This window comes from Syngnathus floridae, chromosome 6, assembly GCF_059516105.1.
Source record: "Syngnathus floridae isolate MCC-2025c chromosome 6, RoL_Sflo_1.0, whole genome shotgun sequence".
Classification (NCBI taxonomy): domain Eukaryota; kingdom Metazoa; phylum Chordata; class Actinopteri; order Syngnathiformes; family Syngnathidae; genus Syngnathus; species Syngnathus floridae.
Window position 1 is genome coordinate 5,862,437 of NC_142418.1, and position 19,414 is coordinate 5,881,850.

At 43.1% G+C, this 19,414-nt stretch overlaps 1 protein-coding gene and 1 long non-coding RNA gene across 11 annotated transcripts in view; one reads left to right on the plus strand and one right to left on the minus strand.

The window, feature by feature from the left end:
- Positions 1-18,718, plus strand: part of tjp1b (tight junction protein 1b) — a 44,230-nt gene extending 25,512 nt beyond the window's left edge. For 2 of the 10 annotated variants that reach the window (XM_088378106.1, XM_088378107.1), the window contains 27 exons: positions 1,347-1,403; positions 1,772-1,896; positions 1,971-2,073; positions 2,225-2,540; positions 2,859-2,965; positions 3,729-3,897; positions 3,981-4,125; positions 7,457-7,590; positions 7,962-8,067; positions 8,340-8,490; positions 9,021-9,129; positions 9,217-9,436; positions 9,974-10,158; positions 10,240-10,335; positions 10,424-10,506; positions 10,603-10,813; positions 10,897-10,997; positions 11,093-11,443; positions 11,915-12,148; positions 13,143-13,994; positions 14,086-14,177; positions 14,396-14,611; positions 14,725-14,861; positions 14,992-15,457; positions 15,550-15,767; positions 16,104-16,247; positions 17,071-18,715. In XM_088378106.1, coding sequence (XP_088234232.1) covers positions 1,347-1,403; positions 1,772-1,896; positions 1,971-2,073; positions 2,225-2,540; positions 2,859-2,965; positions 3,729-3,897; positions 3,981-4,125; positions 7,457-7,590; positions 7,962-8,067; positions 8,340-8,490; positions 9,021-9,129; positions 9,217-9,436; positions 9,974-10,158; positions 10,240-10,335; positions 10,424-10,506; positions 10,603-10,813; positions 10,897-10,997; positions 11,093-11,443; positions 11,915-12,148; positions 13,143-13,994; positions 14,086-14,177; positions 14,396-14,611; positions 14,725-14,861; positions 14,992-15,457; positions 15,550-15,767; positions 16,104-16,247; positions 17,071-17,165 — 5,223 coding nt within the window. In that variant the 3' untranslated portion in view covers positions 17,166-18,715. Of the gene's footprint in view, positions 1-1,346; positions 1,404-1,771; positions 1,897-1,970; positions 2,074-2,224; positions 2,541-2,858; positions 2,966-3,728; positions 3,898-3,980; positions 4,126-7,456; positions 7,591-7,961; positions 8,068-8,339; positions 8,491-9,020; positions 9,130-9,216; positions 9,437-9,973; positions 10,159-10,239; positions 10,336-10,423; positions 10,507-10,602; positions 10,814-10,896; positions 10,998-11,092; positions 11,444-11,914; positions 12,149-13,142; positions 13,995-14,085; positions 14,178-14,395; positions 14,612-14,724; positions 14,862-14,991; positions 15,458-15,549; positions 15,768-16,103; positions 16,248-17,070 lie in introns of all 10 variants that reach the window. The other 8 variants (XM_088378101.1, XM_088378099.1, XM_088378103.1 and 5 more) reach the window with 8 other exon arrangements.
- LOC148396105 (uncharacterized) lies at positions 3,075-5,973 on the minus strand. Its single transcript, XR_015858967.1, has 2 exons — positions 5,572-5,973; positions 3,075-4,106 (listed from the first exon to the last, which is right to left on the minus strand). It is a non-coding gene; the product is annotated as an uncharacterized LOC148396105 (long non-coding RNA).
- Positions 18,719-19,414: the final 696 nt, after the last annotated feature.

A 19,414-nucleotide genomic window follows, 5' to 3' on the forward strand; every position in this document is an offset into this window, starting at 1 on the left:
GGCTTGCGCTGGCACCGCTTGTTTGTGCTCGGGCCGGGCAGGACAAAAACACATCATCAGTCAATGGGGCGACTGAACAGCCATCTGTAAAGGGATCGTTTTCTTTTTGCTACTAAAATGATGTTGGGATGTCACTTGGTCCTTAAATTATGTTTTTTTAAATTGCAATTCGGCGTGTCTGTTAATGACAGTTTTTGCATCGTATAGAAAATAAGTCATGAAGAGACATAAGATTTTTTTAAAATTATTCATTATATTATATATAGCAAAATCATCTTGTTTTGGCTCAAAATTATATCCGGTTCTTACCCAGATAACGTAACCCCATAAAAAGTTTGTCTGCCCACTTTGTCGCCTGTTTACTTTTGTTCATTTAAAAGGTAGAAAGGGATTTTGGTATGTAATTCCAATTGTGTGGCAAGCACTACAAATGTCAGCCCACTTTAAATTTTAAAACACCACAGTGGTCCCTGTGTGTTACCCCAGCAACAAGCGCTGCAGGAAGAAAACGCCAAACTGCATACTTTCAAAGGTGTACGTGAAAGGGAGAAAAGGTTTTTTTTTCCCCCAAATGTCAACAATATATCGTCTGCCTTGATGGCGCGCAGTTTTTTTTTTTTTTTATTTCTTTGCATCAACGTTTCCATGGGCTTGACCGATTGGACATAAGTGTAAATGATACTTCCCTAAAGAGTCGCAGTTGGAATTCTAGTATCTTTTCTGCAGTCTTGTTAATATTCAAATGTCTTCACCCCCCTCCCTGCTTAAGTGCTGCAGTGTATATTGTATTGGAGGTTTGGAGGATGGGGTGGGGGAGTGGTGATCTCATTCAAACTTGGTCTCACTCCTCAGTCTACCGAGTCCCGCCACAAGCTGCCTGAAGAGATAATGACTGCGGCTCCCAGGCCAAGAACGTGTGGCGGGCCACTTGTGGCGATTTATGCCTTTCCTTTCAGTTCTTGTTAGCCAAATTATTATTTGCTTGTAGACACGATGCTGCTATCATCCAAATATAGGACATATAAAATATTCTATTAAGTTGTAATTTTACGTGTTTTTTTTTTTTTACAACCTTCTAGACTTAATCATGTTTTATAAGCAACCATTAAAAATGCCGAGGTGAAATGCCGGAGGAGTTCAAGAACGAGCAGCGAAGGCGCTAAGGACAAGGTCGCAGTAACAGTTGAAGGAGCTGACCTTCATCTCATCCTCTCAGGGGGTTTACAGTGACCAAGGCTGTGCTTTAATATCATTCACTATAACTGTGACCTCATTTTATCTCGCAAGAGATTTTATTAGCGTGTCCCGCGACTGTCCTGTTCCTCACTCTTTGTTTGTTTTTCTAGAGCGCAGCAATGGAGGAGACTGTCATTTGGGAACAGCACACTGTAACACTGCACAGGGTGAGTACTGGTCAAAAAAGATCTTGAAAACCACATCCCTGTTCCAACACTTGCCCTCAATGTCTTGGAGCATCCCAGTTTGGATTTAATATGTTTGAGAGATGCCAGCCTGCTTTGTGACAACGGTCCAGGTGCTTTGAACAAAGCACAAATGCACCCGGACTCCACTCAAGGCTACAGTCAGCATCATCATTACGCTGACATTTCTCCATGCAAGCGTGCAATTTTCTGGCCCTCTGTGTGATGTGCAACAAAATATCGAGAAGCCCTTTCAACTGAATGCATCCCCTCGAGGCATCTTTATTGTTATGACGGGTCGTATCAGTGTACATAAATCAACACGCTCGTGTATTTATTTTTCAATACAGGCACCAGGGTTCGGCTTCGGGATAGCCATATCAGGAGGCCGAGATAACCCTCATTTTCAGAGTGGCGAGACCTCCATTGTTATCTCAGATGTGCTAAAAGGCGGGCCGGCTGAAGGTCTACTACAGTAAGTGATTGGCAGCACAGTCGGATTGGTTTTGCATTTTCCGTCTTGCTCCAGCATGTCTTTTCTTCTTGTAGGGAAAATGACAGAGTTGTCATGGTCAATGCTGTGTCTATGGATAATGTGGAGCATGCCTATGCGGTCCAGCAGCTTCGTAAAAGTGGAAAAATTGCCAAAATCGTGAGTTAAATTGTTACCGTTGTGTTACAGTGAGTAATTCCAAAATAGAAAATGGAAGTCCCCTGAGCTGACTTGAGTCGATGCGATTGATTCATCTCCCTGTAACCAACCACGTACTCCTATTCCTGACGTCTTGATTTCTTTTGAGCAGACAATCAGACGGAAGAGGAAGGTTCACGTCCCCATGGGTCGCCTCGGGGAGCGGGAAACCATGTCCGAGCATGACGAGGAAGAGGACAGTTACGACGAAGAGATATATGAGACGCGGAGTGGACGTAGCGGCGCGTACAGCGGCATGGGCGGAGCCATGGGTCGGCGTAGCGGTCGGAGCTGCGGCCGAAGGGACAGGGAACGTGAACGCAGCGGCTCGCGGGAGCGAAGTCTCTCACCGCGGTCAGATCGCCGCTCACACAACCTGCCTCCTCGCCCCGCCAAGGTCACGCTGGTGAAATCACGGAAAAATGAAGGTGAGGCTCACAAAGTCGGGGATAAATGAAAGAAAGAAAATTAGTCCAACTGTTAATCCTGGAAAATCACTTTATTTTCTGCTGGGTCAGAATTAAATTTAAGTCAATTTTGGTGATGTTCCAGCGAACACAAAACTTGCCAACCTCAGCAGAATCCAAGTTACTCAAATAAATCTTAGTAAAAAGAGAAGAGGATTTAATCTTCTTTAATCTTCACTGTTAATCCTGGCGGAAGCAGAATCCGTGTGTCGTCTGCGTCGTGCCGTCTTGTCAACTCTGTGCTAGCTAACCTTGACTTTGTTGTTGTCGTTCACCAAGCAGAGTATGGCCTGCGCTTGGCCAGCCACATTTTCGTCAAGGACATCTCCCCCGAGAGCCTGGCAGCCAGGGATGGAAACATCCAGGAGGGCGATGTTGTACTGAAGGTGAGGGAGGCTGCTGGGGATACATCACAAAATGTATGAAACAGACGATTAGCTTGCAGCAACTGCTTTTTATAATGGTTGGAAGCACAAATGAGAAGTGGTAATGTAGTGGAATTTTTTTTTTTTTTTTTACTGCTTTTTTTGTGCTGTCCAAAGTTGCATAACAGCACTTACAGATGCAGGCTGGTGTGTTTCCAGAATCACCACATAAAATAGCAGTATGTGCGCAACAGGTAGTTTTTTTTGTTTTTTTTTTAAACTAACTGCTCTCAATCAGTTCTGTTCTGACATTGGAATGAAAGCAAGGGGCTATTTTTTTGTTTCAAGTCTTTGCAAACTTTAGCACACTTCACCTCATCATCACTCTGTCTGCCTGCACAAGCTTAAGAGATCAAAAATAAGATTTGTATTTAAAAAAAAGAGATAAAAAACCTGTGACCTGAAAGATTATGTGGTAGTGAGACTGCAACCCTTCCCAATAGGATGCAGTAAAGACATTCATTAGTCAAGATAAAGAAATAACGGCGCTAGTATGCTACAATTATTTTATTCGATTTCTAAGGCTTGTGGTGGAGTCTGGGTTTCTTTTCGACACACTTTAAATTTGATTTCACTCTGATAAGGATGACCGCTGTTGATCTGCATTTAATCATGACCATTAAGTGTGCTACTAAAGTGGCAGACAGTGTGGGTTTAAAAATGTCTGGCCACCAGGAAAGCGTCATCATGTCAAAGATAACAATCCGTCTTCTGATTCTTGCAGATCAACGGCACAGTGACTGAGAACCTCTCCTTGATTGATGCCAAGAAGCTGATAGAAAGGTCAAAGGGCAAGCTAAAAATGGTTGTCCAGAGAGATGACCGGGCGACCTTGCTGAACATCCCTGACCTCGATGACAGCATTCCTTCAGCCAACGCCTCCGACAGAGACGGTGAGATTGCTGCTAAGTGGTCGCCGCTCGCTGGCTGGGGTGCTTAAAACTGGTGTGTGCGTGTGTATGTGTGTGTGTATAAGACATTTCAGATATCCAATCTCTGGCATCCGACCATTCCAATCGATCGCACGACAGACTTCGTAGCAGCCGCTCCCGCTCTCCAGACAGACGATCGGAACCCTCGGACCACTCCAGACACTCGCCACCTCAAGTCAGCAATGGCAGGTGAAGACCAGCAATACAAAAAAACAAACAAAAAAAAAACCATGAAGTATGGGTTGTTAAGCTTTTTTTTTTTTTTTTTTTGTCAAAAATCATTCCTTGTGAAAGTTTTCACACAGCTATTGCCACTTATGTTTTGTGGCTGGGTCATTTTTAAAAACAGTACCGTATTTTCCGGACTATAAGTCGCTCCGGAGTATAAGTCGCACCAGCCATAAAATGCCCCAAAAAGTGAAAAAAAACATATATAAGTCGCTCCGGAGTATAAGTCGCATTTTGGGGGCAATTTATTCGACAAAATCCCACACCAAAAACAGTCATGAACGAGCAACAACAGGCTAAACGATAGCAACAACAGGCTAAACGATAGGTATGCTAACGTGACAAACACAAACAAAGAGCTGAGAACGGGCCTGACGTAACATATAGAGTGATTAAGGACAACTATTACATGAATAACATGTTTATAAAACCATCGGTGTCACTCCAATTCATTAAATAGCAACAACAGGCTAAACGATAGGTATGCTAACGTGACAAACTCAAACAAAGAGCTGAGAACGGGCCTGACGTAACATATAGAGTGATTAAGGACAACTATTACATGAATAACATGTTTATAAAACCATCGGTGTCACTCCAATTCATTAAATAGCAACAACAGGCTAAACGATAGGTATGCTAACGTGACAAACTCAAACAAAGAGCTGAGAACGGGCCTGACGTAACATATAGAGTGATTAAGGAAAACTATTACATGAATAACATGTTTATAAAACCATCGGTGTCACTCCAATTCATTAAATAGCAACAACAGGCTAAACGATAGGTATGCTAACGTGACAAACACAAACAAAGAGCTGAGAACGGGCCTGAAGTAACATATAGAGTGATTAAGGACAACTATTACATGAATAACATGTTTATAAAACCATCGGTGTCACTCCAATTCATTAAATCCATCAATCGTTCTTTGTCAACATTGGGTGCGCACGGCTGAGGGCGCTTGCACTTCAAAATATTCCACAGGCTCATATAACGAAAGATAAACTATATTTCAAATAACTATAATACAAGCTAATAATATTATCAAACCACCCGTGCACTTTAAATCCATTAAATCCATCGATCAAATTCCTCGTCCTTTGTCAACATCGCCGCGCGTGCGCCCTGACGTCAGCCTCGTCTTTATTCCACAGATCTACGATATAACTATATTGTAGCGTTAACAAAGTGCAAGGATAGACGTGCGTTTGGTAAACGGCTCTTTATTAAACAAAACAAACTTCCAAGCGTGTGGCGGCGTGGACTTCCAGACAGACCGGGCATGCGTAATGGCCATGTCCGAGCCCCGCGCACCGTTCGCGGACAGCCACTCGGCCGAGCGCCGGCCCCCGACTCAGTAGAGTAGGACCGGGCGTGCGTAAAAGCCATAATAGTTTTTCACACCTTCTATGTCACTCCAAATCCTTAATTCCTTCAAACTCTTTGTCCGCCGTGTCACTTAGAGATGATCACCGCTAATGATGCCGGTAGTCCTTATGTGGGCACGTTTGTATGTAAACAACCGCCGCGCTACTGACGTCACTTGAAATAGTAATCCATTGGTACATCACGGTTCTCCAAACTTTCTTTCTGCTGCTCGATTACTGTTTTCAGCTGCATATTTTACAATTTGAAGTTTGTAACCTGCAAAATATGAGTTTCTTTTTGGTGCCATTTTTCTTAAGCCCACCCAGTTGATGAGTCACGGCCAACAGTGAAATTTAGAGCCCCCTCATCCAGTTTCATCTGAAAATATAATTTTTTTTGGTTGTTTTATCAAAGTCAAAGTCTGCTTTATTGTCGATTTTTTTTTATTTATTTTTTTTATATATACTAAGACACACAAAGAGATTGAAATTACGTTTCCACTATCCCTCGGTGAGATAGTACACATATGCATACAAGCAACACAAAAAAAAAACAAGAAGGCACAAACAATGAATAAATAAGAGTGTTGAATAAATGATAAATAAATAAATAATAATAAATAATAATAATAAATATAAGAGGAGCAAAAATGGTGCAAGTGTACATACAGCAGACAGTGGACTTGGATATGGTGCTTTAAAGTGTTAATTGCTTTATTTGATGTTTTCTCTATTTTTTATGTTTTGAATATGTTCAAGATAAAGATATAAAAGCATGTGAAGTGATCAACTATACTAAAAATAACATGGGAAGTGGTCAACTATACTTGTAAGTAAGTGATGTCTTAATGATCAAGTAAAAATTTGTGAAAAAAAACATATATAAGTCGCTCCTGAGTATAAGTCGCCCCCCCACCCAAACTATGAAAAAAAACCGCGACTTATAGTCCGGAAATTACGGTATATCAGAATATTGCATCACATTTGCAAAATTTAACGAGAGCATATAAAAATGGCATTTTCATAAAGTGCATTACTGTATACAATATATGACTTGACTATAAACTTGATTTTTCTTTTTTCCCGTTCTTTGGCCAGTTGGAGAATACCGTAAGTTCATGTAATTTGTGACTATGGTAATTAGTTGTAGAACTAGTAATATTTAGTATAATAGTGTAAATCTTGTTTGGGGAAAAAAAATGTGCTAGAGAAATAGATCCTTATTATATTTGTGATAAACTTTAAATTCAAAACCCGACTTGGACACTTTTGTAATGTTGCTGAAACATTTTTTTTTTTTTTTTTGTATTAACATTAAGGATATTTTACACTGCAGTTTCTGGTGGTTAATATTTTGTGGCATTGTCCTGTATATGTTATTCAAAGCGGCTACCACCGCAGTGCCATTGACATCCCTCAGCCACCCGCCACAGCATAGTATAAATTCACAGACGTGACGCCAGCATTGCCATAAACAAGGTGGCATGTTGATGACTCCATTTATTGGCATTGTGTGCAGTCTTTTCTACTGTTTATTTCAACCTGATGATGACATTGGTAATAATTTTTTTTTTCGAGGTAGACTTTGAGGCATACATTCAAGCTACAGGCTATTAAGCGTCTATGTGTTCACCTTGAAGACGGAAGATAAAGATGCTCTATAAATAGAACATATAAAAAAGGAACGTTGTGACCTTCAAGACCAAGATGCTGCCTCGGGCTCAAGCTGTTCAGTTGTCCTGTTTTTATTTTTTTCTGTCCCTTACGGTGGGGACTGGGGGGGTCTCCATAATTTAGTGTGGATTAGTGTTTGTTCTTCTTTGTAGCAAAGGTGATGAATCAGTTTGCCTCTCAACTTTTATAGGGCAGCTGTGTCCGTATTTGATGGCGAACTAAACCAATCCATCTCTTTTTGACCTCAGTCACAGAAGTCGAGATGAGGAGCGGCTATCAAAAGGCGCTTCAACACCAGCAAAGCTTTCAGAGGAAATTCCTCTGCCCAAGCCGAAGGAGCCGGCTCTCACCAGAGATGACAAACAACTTCCGCCGCTCCCAGGTCAGACACTCAAGCCTCAGCAGCCGAACTCAATCTTTGTTTTCTGTGTCATATGCATCAGAACAGCCCCAACAAAGAAGTCTTGTGATGTAAAAATAAAAAAACCCTCCTGTTTCTACCCAGTATTTATTTATTTTTTTTTAAGTACACGAATTCCAAGAAAAAGTTCAGCTTCAAACGCCTGCTGAGCAAGGCTTAACATGCCTGGAGCCAAGTGAAAATAAAACCATAAGATCTTATTTAGTCTGACGTCTCATTCCCGCCTGCAGCGCTCTGCTTCCTGCCTTTATGTCCTCTTTGCTTCCTTCAGTGTTTGTAACAATGATTGTGTTTGTGTGATTTTTTTTTTTGGATTTTTTTTATTATATCAGAGCCGAAGCCAGTTTACGCTCAGCCTGGACAGCCTGACGTGGACCTGCCTGTCAGCCCATCCGATGCCCCTGTGCCAAGTGCTGCCCACGATGACAGCATCCTTCGGTATTATTCATTGTAGTCATCCTTAGCTGCGTCACAAATTTTGTTTTACACGAGACGTTAGTGTCTCAAATTAGAACACCAAAGTGACTCATTTTTGTGGTCATCTGCAAAACTAGGCGACTGAATTTCTAAGCAACTCCACAAAGTTGAATCAAATACAAAGTAGGGCAGCATTCAGAATTCACTCACTATTGGCTTTGTTTTGCAGGACACAAAAATTCCATTGAAGTTTATCTCGTCTAATAAAGTCTGACTGTGTTCTTTGTCCTCAGGCCGAGCATGAAGCTGGTAAAGTTCAAAAAGGGGGAGAGTGTGGGGCTGCGGTTGGCAGGAGGGAACGATGTTGGCATCTTTGTTGCCGGCGTGCTGGAGGATAGCCCAGCTGCAAAGGAGGGCCTCGAGGAGGGTGACCAAATTCTCAGGGTACGTTTCCTTTTACCTAAGATCAAGTGTTTTAAAATTAATGCTTTTTGGAGAAATTAAAAATGTGATCTTTTTTTTTTTGATTATTGAACATTTTTCACTTTTCTTAATGTGGACAGTAGGGAGTGCCAAGTGGCTCCATACAATTTTGGCTTATTGTGCATGCAGCTTGAGTGCTCCTTTTTTGTTTGTCCTTACACACAATGCTCACTCCAAAATTCCTGTACCTCTGGGCCGGTCTCTTAGCAATGACTTAGGGACTGCGCTGTTTCCTTTCACTGTTTGTACCATTTCCATGCAGCCATATATCTCTTTTGTTACACCTCCTTTGTTTGAGGAATGACTTGAATTCTTACACTCCACAAAAAAAAAAAAAAATCCCTAGCAATATGGAGAACATAAATATCTGGGAACCCTTAGTTTATAAATTTCTACTCTCCACCAAGCTGTCAGTATTGAAAGAATGTTACAATTTAGCTTGAATGCACCAAAACGCTCCACCGAGGCTCATTGTGTTTACGGAATTTCAGGTAAACAACGTCGATTTTGCAAACATAATCCGAGAGGAGGCAGTGCTGTTCCTCCTGGATCTTCCGAAAGGTGAAGAGGTCACCATTTTGGCTCAAAAGAAGAAAGATGGTAAGCAAACTGAAATCAGTCTTGTTATTCCAGTTCTGGATCAGATCATAGCTCGCTCACTCTCTCGTAATATTTTTCTTTTTTTAGTCTATCGGCGGATCGTTGAGTCTGATGTGGGTGACTCTTTTTACATCCGGACCCACTTTGAGTACGAGAAGGAATCTCCATACGGGTTAAGCTTTAACAAGGGCGAGGTGTTTCGCGTGGTGGATACCCTCTACAATGGCAAGCTGGGTTCCTGGCTCGCTATTCGCATTGGCAAGAACCACCAGGAGGTGGAGAGGGGGATCATCCCGAATAAAAACAGGTGAACAAATAACACAAGCAACAAGATTCTGCCTCTTAATGACAGATTTCTATCTATATTTTATTTATTTTATTTTTTTATTATATATTGGTTGTGTTTCTTTTTTCTTCATCAATTTGTATTTAACCTTGTTCAGCCACAAATGGGGCAAAATATGTCATATAATGCATTTTAGTTTCACACACACATTAACAATGTGATATTAAAGTAAGAATTTTCACAGTGTCAATGTAAATATTGCATTGTGTTCTTTCTAGACAAGAGGAAGCTCTTGATGCAGCTCTTCAATAGATTATGCAGGGGAACCTGAAGTGCCTGCGCTATGTTGACGTTAGCAGGAAGTTTGAGCATCCAAAAAAATGACATGTAGAATAAATGGAGCATTGGACATTTGGTTTTGTTATTTATTTTAAATGTGTCATTTCCTTGAAATGTTCTCTGTTGCTGGCACTATTGAGATTAGCCGTGCCAAGTTTATGACACATCCATTACCTTGTGCGTCAAGTCTTCTCTGCCTCTCCTACGATATGTCAACAGAGCGGAGCAGCTCTCCAGCGTGCAATACACACTCCCCAAAACAGCCGGGGGCGACAGGGCGGACTTCTGGAGGTTCCGCGGTCTTCGCAGTTCAAAGAGGAACCTCAGGAAAAGCCGAGAAGATCTTTCCTCACAGCCGGTCCAGACAAAATTCCCAGCTTATGAGAGGGTTGTATTGAGAGAAGGTGACAAATCTGACCGTGCACATTATGTGAATATTTCCTCTGTTTTTGAATTATACAAATTCATTTTATATGTGGTCACAGCTGGTTTCCTAAGACCTGTTGTGATATTTGGACCTATTGCCGATGTAGCACGAGAGAAACTGTCTAGAGAAGAGCCAGATCTTTTTGAGCTTGCAAGTAAGTTTACACATCATGGTTTGAACATCAGGATAACATACAGAAGTTATGAAGTCCATTCAAAATTTATATATGCTTTATTTTCCAGAGAGCGAGCCCAGAGATGCAGGAACAGACCAGCGCAGTTCAGGAATTATTCGTCTTCACACCATCAAGCAAATCATAGATAGAGTGAGCTCTCCATTTTTTGGTTGTATCAAATATCCACATTGCATTATTCCCCAAAAATCACCCCAACTCACCTTTTCTTCATCTGCTCTTGCTAAGGACAAACACGCTGTGCTGGACATCACTCCCAATGCTGTGGACAGGCTGAACTATGCTCAATGGTACCCAATCGTAGTCTTCCTAAATCCCGATAACAAGCAAGGTGTGAAAAACATGAGGACAAGACTGTGTCCAGAGTCCAGGAAAAGTGCCAGGAAGCTGTATGAACGAGCCATCAAACTGAGGAAGAATAATCATCACCTGTTCACCAGTGAGTGGCCACTGAATATTAAAAGGCACTAAAAAGGCTGAGTTATTTCCTTTACGTTAATTACCCCAAATCTTCTTTTATAGCCACCATTAACTTGAACAACATGAATGACGGTTGGTACGGAGCGCTTAAAGAAACCATCCAGCAGCAACAAAACCAGCTCGTGTGGGTGTCTGAGGGAAAGGTGAGCAATGGGCACCTTGTTTTATTTTTGGAAAATTCGTCACAGCTACAATGCAGTGCGAGTCGTGAGCCCAGGGGTAAATGTTTTCTTCTTAGGCGGACGGCACCACGGAAGATGACTTGGATATCCACGACGATCGTCTGTCCTACCTGTCAGCGCCGGGTAGCGAGTACTCCATGTACAGTACGGACAGCCGCCACACGTCCGACTACGAGGACACGGACACGGAGGGCGGCGCGTACACCGACCAGGAGCTCGATGAGACCTTGAATGACGAGGTGGGTCTGCCCACGGAGCCTGCCATCACGCGGTCTTCCGAACCTGTGAGGGAAGACCCACCTGTCATTCAGGACACCCCCGGTTACCCCGGATACCAGCACCCAGTGTCACCTGACCCGGCGAACCGTATAGACCCCACTGGCTTCAAGATGACATCCCCGCAGCAGGTAATGTTTCCCAGCCTTTTAAACCACTGCAGTGTGTCCGGATAGATGTACTTTACAGTGTAAAACTCGAGAGGTTAACTCGTCTCGGTTGTTGCCTAAGGCCATGTCCACACGATTCCCATTTTATGTTTTTGATTGTGTGTCCTTGATCATCTATTTATTATGTTCAGGTCTCTTAAGGTGCTCAACATAAATTAGTACACCGCCTTTGAAAAGTAAACTTTTCATTCATAAAAAACAAAACAAAACAAGCATTTTTGGCGCACTCTGTAGGCAACATACATTTTCAAAACATTTGTGTCCGTGTGGACATAGCCTAAATTGAAATATTCAACCTGATTTAGAAGCTACTGGTACATTGTCTGATGGAAGCAGAAGTCTGGCGCTTTCGGAAATATCAAGGTGTTGGGCTTTGACTTTGTGTGCCCTTGGCAAGCCGTGTTTGTAAATGTCTTTTAACAATATTCACAGCAAGAGGAGGCTTCTCTGCCCATGCCCTCCTTGACCGCAGCGGTGGTAGCGCCCCCTGCTGTTGAGCAGCCTGTACAGCTAGAGGCTTTGCACCTAGAGGAGCCGCCCCATGCTGCAGCCGCAGCTCCTCAGGCTGACTCACTTAGCAGCCCCAGTCCTGCCCCTGAGCTTTTTCATCCCCCACCACCACCACATGAACACTACCCACCTGGACCACCTGGTCCAGAACCAAAGGTACCCGCTGTTTCCACTGCCCACTTGGACCGGGCCTGGGCCACAGTCTGCCGTTTTAACTGCCTGTCTTCACGCACATGCTTTCCACTCGCTCTCTGCATGAATTGCGCACACTGTGTGTGCCTCACTGCGCCCACTGTGTGCCTCTGGCTCCCAGAGAATGTGCGACATACTGGTCCACATGCACAATGGCGAGACCAGAAGGACTGGTAAATCTTGAGTCTTTGACCAGGGTGAAGACCATCAACAACCAGCCCTAACTGTTGCCTTTTACTCCCTTTGCATGGCTCCACTTTAGCTTTAACTCTCTTCCGTAGACGAAAGACAATCCTTTCGAGTGGCCTAATTGTAGATGTGTTGTGTTGTAGTGCCAGTAGTTTTTTTTTTGCATTAGATTCAAACTGAATGTTGGTTGCATGATGAAAGCTAACCTGCAGACAGTACTCTTGATAATGATTTCCGTCAAAGCAATTCTCCCTATGGAACAAATCACTCACCTCAGCACACTGCATTATGTTAATGTTCACATGCTTAGTTCTGAGCAGATGCCAAGAAATCAACCTTCTTCCATAGGAAGAGCTGTAACTCAATTTGCTGTCTACAGGCTACACATCATATGTTTGATATGTGGCCTTTCAGAAATGAAATTGATTTTATTATCAAACATGGAAGAAGAAAAAGAAATCAAACAAATATGGATGATCGTCATTCTTGAAAGGCATCTTGTCAAACGGGCATTCAGAACTCTTTCAATAAACAAATGTTTGCTTGTGTAACTTTGCACTTTGACAAATTTCTCTATGTAATTTGGAAAGTGTTACATACTGTATGCTCACTTCCATGAATTTCACTTTTATTCAGCTGTTTTTTCTTTTAATTTGTTGGGGATTTCTTTCCCCAAAGTTCTGCCTTGAAACACGAAGATGGTTAAACGCGTAGGATCATCGCCATGGTTCTGTCCCCAAAACATTCATTTCATATTGTCTCTTCACAGATGTTCAAGAAAGACCTTTACAATCTGGAGGAACCTGTGCGAATGACCCATGGCCTGAAGCAGTCTCTGAGCTACACTCACCAGCTCCCGTACCAGGACAAGCAGCCATACCGGGAATACGAGCACCCGCCTTATGGTTACGACGGAGGTGGCTTCACAGAACCAAAGTCTCACAACACTGACTCTCACATGCACTACGACAACCGTGTGCCTCATTACAACGAACAGTGGTCGCCCTACGACCAGCAGACCTCACCCTCCCAGCCCCCAGCTTACCAGCCGGGCCACCAGCAACCCATCACCTACGCCCCCCGCTCGCCGTACGAGGACGGGCCCGGGAGGGACTACAGCCCGCCACAACCTCGATACGAAGGCACCCTTCCTGTGGGATACGATGGCAGAGCGCGCCACACTAAGTCTATTCGCTACGATGACCCGCCTCCACCGCCGCCCCCTGTTGGCTACGATGCACGCTCTCCCTATGAGGCAGACGCTCACAGCTTTCCCATTAATTCGCCTCGTTCTCCAGAACCGCCAAAGCAGTACTACGGCGATTCTGGTTTAAGGCCCGCCTACATTCCCGGTCCACACCGGGGCTTCAAGGCAGGGATGCACGAGCCTGTGATGAACTGCGAACCACCAATCCTCCCTCCTCAAACAGAGGTCGTCACATCCCCTTGTGAACCAGCAGTCACTCCTGGATCTAAACCCTTGCCACCCCTCCAACGGGTAGACCTGGAGGAAGACCCGGCCATGAAACCACAGTCGGTCCTCAACAGAGTAAAGATGTTTGAAAATAAACGCTCCGTTTCGATGGATAGGGCAAAGGAAGGAGACTCGTCAGTTCTCAGGGTACATTATAGCAACGTTAGCAGCGTGGGCTGTTCTTTTCTCCCAAGAAGGAACAAGCTTAGGCTAATTGTGTCCTCTGGTTCTCATTCAGCCAGCAGATGTTCCCAAACCTTCAAGTGCACCTGGTCCAGTGCTCAAGGCAAATTCGCTCAGCAACCTGGAGCAGGAAAGGTCTTCCTACAGGTACGTTGAGGTCATAAACAGCACCCTCAGGCGACAGCAAAGGTAGAGCAAGGACAAGTTCTTTTTTTGTTTTGTTTTTTATGCCTGCTATCTGGCATTTGTTGTTTGAGCCCCATCTAGTGGCGGCAAGTAGTAAAGCAAATTCAAGGTGTAAAAGCAAACGTTCATAAAAATGGTGCCTTAAAACGCCGCCATAATTTTGTTTGCATCATTTTTAGGGCTCCCGAGCCACAGAGGCCTCACACCAAACCGCTCGATGATGTAATGCGTACCAATCACTATGACCCGGACGAAGACGAGGAGTACTACAGGAAGCAGTTGTCCTACTTTGATCGTCGGAGCTTTGACAGCAAAGCAATGGGCCAACCCAATCCTGGCATCAGTCGCTTCCACGATGTGGCCAAACCAGCTCAACTGTCGTACCCGTACAACAGGTAGAAGCACACGCCTGCAAAAAGAAAAGAAACTTTCCTGTTCTGTTCTTTTTTTTTTTTTTTTTTTTTTGTCCAACAGCATTTTTTTTAATTCATGTGTTCACCCAAATTAGAGTGGAGTCTGTCGAGAAAGTGAGTCCGGGTGACAAACGATATGACCCCCTACCTCAGATAAGCCCCTCTTCTCAGTACGGACCCCCTGGCTCTGCCATCCCACCCAATACTCTGCCCAAGCTCATCCCAAGTGATGGTAAGATCTCAAATTACCCACTGGAACATGGATTAGTTGTACTTTGTTAGCATTATTATGCAACAGCAATTGATGTTTCGAACTAATTGGGAATCTTTATTATATATGTGATTGTTTCTATTTTGTCTAGTGAACTCCATAGCCGAGCCACTGAGCTCCCCCAAACCCGACCTGGCAGCTCTCAGACCCGTTAGCAGGGATGAACCCACACCAATCGGCTATCTGCCCCCAAGGGCCCTTCCCGACAAGTCCCCGGTCAACGGCACGGAGACGGCTCCCGCAAAGACCGTCGGTGCTCCCGTTCCCACCGGTTACAACCGCTACGTCCCTAAGCCGTACACCAGCTCTGCGCGGCCGTTCGAGCGCAAGTTTGAGAGCCCCAAGTTCAACCACAACCTGCTGCCCAACGACACACAGGTGAAGACGGAGCTCCTCGGCAAGCCCGGCACGGTGAGCAACAGCGGGGGAAAGCTGCAGCTCTCCCCCCAGCCTCTGGACCACGACAGTGGTCTGGACACCTTCACTCGCACCATGGACAATAGGCCCAAATACCAGCACAATAACATCAACGCCATCCCCAAAGCCATTCCTGTAAGGTAAATTGTCACTCTGTCTCTTTTTCCACACTCATGGCGGCTTGTTGTGCACCAAACATTGCCCCGATTGATGACTCTGACCCCGGCTACAGCCCCGGCGCACTGGACGATGACGATGAGGATGAAGGGCACACGGTGGTGGCCACCGCCAGAGGCATCTTCAACTGCAACGGTGGGGTCCTAAGCTCCATCGAGACGGGCGTCAGCATCATCATCCCCCAGGGTGCCATCCCTGAGAACGTGGAGCAAGAGATCTACTTCAAGGTGTGCCGCGACAACAGCATCCTGCCCCCCCTCGACAAGGAGAAAGGTCAGTCTCACATGGAGCTCTCCGTTCCCAACGGGAGGTATAGCTATGAATAAAGTCATTTGGAGGCGCCATCAACCCACAATGCATTGCACTCCAGCTAGTTTGTATCATCTTAAGATGCTCGCAAAAGGTCAGGTGAGTGCATCCTTTACATTTCTGACACCACTGATGAAATGACAATTTGCTACAGTTGAATGTAGTCAGTGTATAGCTTGCATAACTGTAAATATATACGGTCTCCTTAAAAGAAGTCAGCACACAGACATTACTGCAAACAACATGTTTATTTGTTCTACCTTTCTGGGGTCTTAGTGTGGCTGCATGTCCCCCATGCAGGAGAAACGCTGCTAAGTCCGCTGGTGATGTGCGGCCCTCACGGACTCAAGTTCCTGAAGCCGGTGGAGCTGCGCTTACCTCACTGTGCGTCTATGACCCCTGATGGTTGGTCTTTTGCTCTAAAATCCTCCGACTCCTCGTCGGGTACGCTGTCCTCTCGCTCTCTCTCTCTCTCTCTGTGTAGGCTTAAAGGTTTGCATGGTTGTACAGGAGAGGTTTTTTTTTCCCCACCTTCTTTTCCATATTTCATTCCTTCACCATTGGGTATTATTATCCCTAAATTTCATGAAACAATCAATTCTGATTAAAAATATATATGTATTTTTTTAGCATTTTTTATGTAGCAGGGGAAGATTTTACTACCAATGTCTTCAATCCTTTTTCAAAGTAATTTCAAAAATTCAAGTCATTTTCACAGCGCAGGTGATTTTTCTGCTCCATCAAGCATTCCTTGCTTCCTCAAGTCGAATCATAAAATACATTGTGTCGCCCTCCCCCAGCTTGTAAATGTGTCATTGGCTAAAAGATGTTGCTCAATAAAGAGCTGAGTCAGTGTTCAGTCTTTAGCGTGTCTACGGCGCCCTTTCAACTCTTAACTGGTCGAGCAACTCTTTGACTAATAGTGGAGGAGGAGAGGAATATTCAAATCTTGTCATATTTCTTGTTTTAGTTTTTTTGTTACTCAGAACACTAACTTGACATGCAACAACTCCAGAGTAGACCTTTTTCGAATTCATTTCATTGTTTAATTTCCCCAAATACATGCATAAAATGTGCTTTGTGCTGGGAAAGAACCTAACATCTCATTCAAACATGATGATGGATAAGTTTGACTTCCACATTCAGTCTTAACATGTGCTATTGAACATTTGTGGTTTTCTACCGTGGAAGCATAATTCAAAATGGCAATTAATTAGATGATTTTTCTTCATATATAAAATAAACATATGATGTGTATTGTGCGCAGGTGACCCTAAAAACTGGCAGAACAAATCTCTCCCCGGAGACCCAAACTACCTGGTGGGTGCAAACTGTGTTTCTGTGCTCATCGACCACTTCTGAAGAAGGCGACAGCTGGTCTGTTCTTGAATGTGAAAGAAGGTGGCAAGGTGATATGGGGGGGTGGGGCACACGGTGAATCCACCACTCTCTCTTTGTTTACCTGCCTAACCCCTCCAAAAATGAGGAGAGTCCAGCATCGTCCAGCTGTTGTTGTTGTTGTTAGGGTCATTTTTCCGGTGCTTTTGAGGCTTGCAAAAAAAAAAAAAAAGAAAAGGAACAATGGGACTGAAATGAAAGTGCATGACAGTGCCACAGACTGAGTAATCTTATCTTGACTTTTTTTTGCTACTTTTGTAAAATGTCAGGGGTCTCACTTATCAGCGCAAAACAGGGCCTGAAAGATGCACATGCAACTTCCTGTGCAACATTTATGACCTATCAAAAAAAGAGATTTGACGGGTTGAAAGAATGCGTGTACGACTTTTTTTTCTTGGTGGCTTTCAAAGATGCTGCTCAAAAGGAAATCGGATAATCAAATTGCAGGCGGCCTTTGATAGATAGTTTCCACAAGCACTCAGCCACCGCTCCCAACTCGGAAGGAAGAAACAAAGGACTCTTTGAACCACCTTTATTTTTTTCCGGCTATAGTAGCAGCAACACTGGCTAGAAAACTTTTTGAGGTATTATTTGAACGCTGCCCCATATCCAACTCGTTTATAAACAATACCATTTCAGTCTCCCTTTTTTTTTCTCCCGTCGTCATGATTCACTCAGAAGTTGAAAGTGCTCAATTGTTCAATTTGTGTGGTGCTATTTGGTTGATTTTGGCAATGTAAAAGGCAAGACGCACTTGACTTAGGAAATGTTGGTCGACATGCACGGATGGGGTGATAGGTCAAACTTTTTTCTTGTCTAACGCTATTTCCAGCTTTTGTGCAAATGAACCCATTTCAAAAGAATCCTACGCACTCTTTGATAAGTGAGGCCCCAGATTAATAAAAATAAGAAGATAAAAATTGGTTAAATAATGTCCTTTAATATTACTGAGCGTGTTTTTTGGCAAGGTGTAAAAAAAAAAAAAAAAAAAAAAAAATTCCCAAAGGGCAAAGTCGGCATACGTCAATCCGTTTCGTTTGCAATTGGTGTGACTGTCAAGATCCACAAAATACGCAGACGGAATCAAGGTTCACAGTTAGCATCAACGACGCCCTTTTATTGTGAGCGGGCACTCTCTGTTGAATTGAAAAGTGATGTTTTTTTTGTAGCAAATCTTTTACCATAGATAGAATATAATGACTTGATTTGACAAACTCCTGCTGTCTAGAGATCTATGCATGTGCTATGACTCAGGTCCAGATGCCTGCTACCACTTCTACATATGAAAAGCCCATCCAACACTGCGAGCAGTGATGCCTTATCTGCATAGAAAATTAAACATTTATACAAATATATACACACACATATATACATATAATATAGATTATATTAGATATCCATATATATATATATATATATACTATATATACATATGTAATATAAATTATATATTTTTTATATATGTATGTATGGGTGTGTGTGTGTGTGTGTATATATATATATGTATATGTATGTATATATATATATGTGTATATATATATATATATATATATATATATATATATATATATATATATATATATATATATATATATATACACTTTTCGGACTAAAAGTCGCCCCGGAATATAGGTCGCATTAGCCATAAAATGCACATTAACGTGAAAAAAAACGTATATAAGTTGCTCCGGAGTATAAGTCGCATTTTGGGGGGAAATGTATTCGACAAAATCCAACACCAAGAACAGACGTGAACTAGCAACAACAGGCTAAACGATAGGTATGCTAACGTGACATAAACACAAACGAAGACCTGAGAACGCGCCTGACGTAACATTCAGAGTTATTAAAAAAAATCGATTACATAAATAACATGTTTATAAAACCATCTGTGTCACTCCAATTCATTAAATCCATCGATCATCCTTTGTCAACAATGGGTGCGCGCTGCTGACAGCGCTTGCACTTCAAAATATTCCACAGGCCCATATAACGATATATAAATTAGATATAAAATAACTATTATATAAGCAATAATATTCTCAAACCATCTGTGCACTCTAAATCATTAAATCCATCGATCAAATTCCTCGTCCTTTGTCAACAACGCCGCGCGTGCGCCCTGACGTCAGCCTCGTCGTTATTCCATAGATCTGGTATATAACTATATTGTAGCGTTAACAAAGTACAAGGAAAGACGTGGGTTTGGTAAA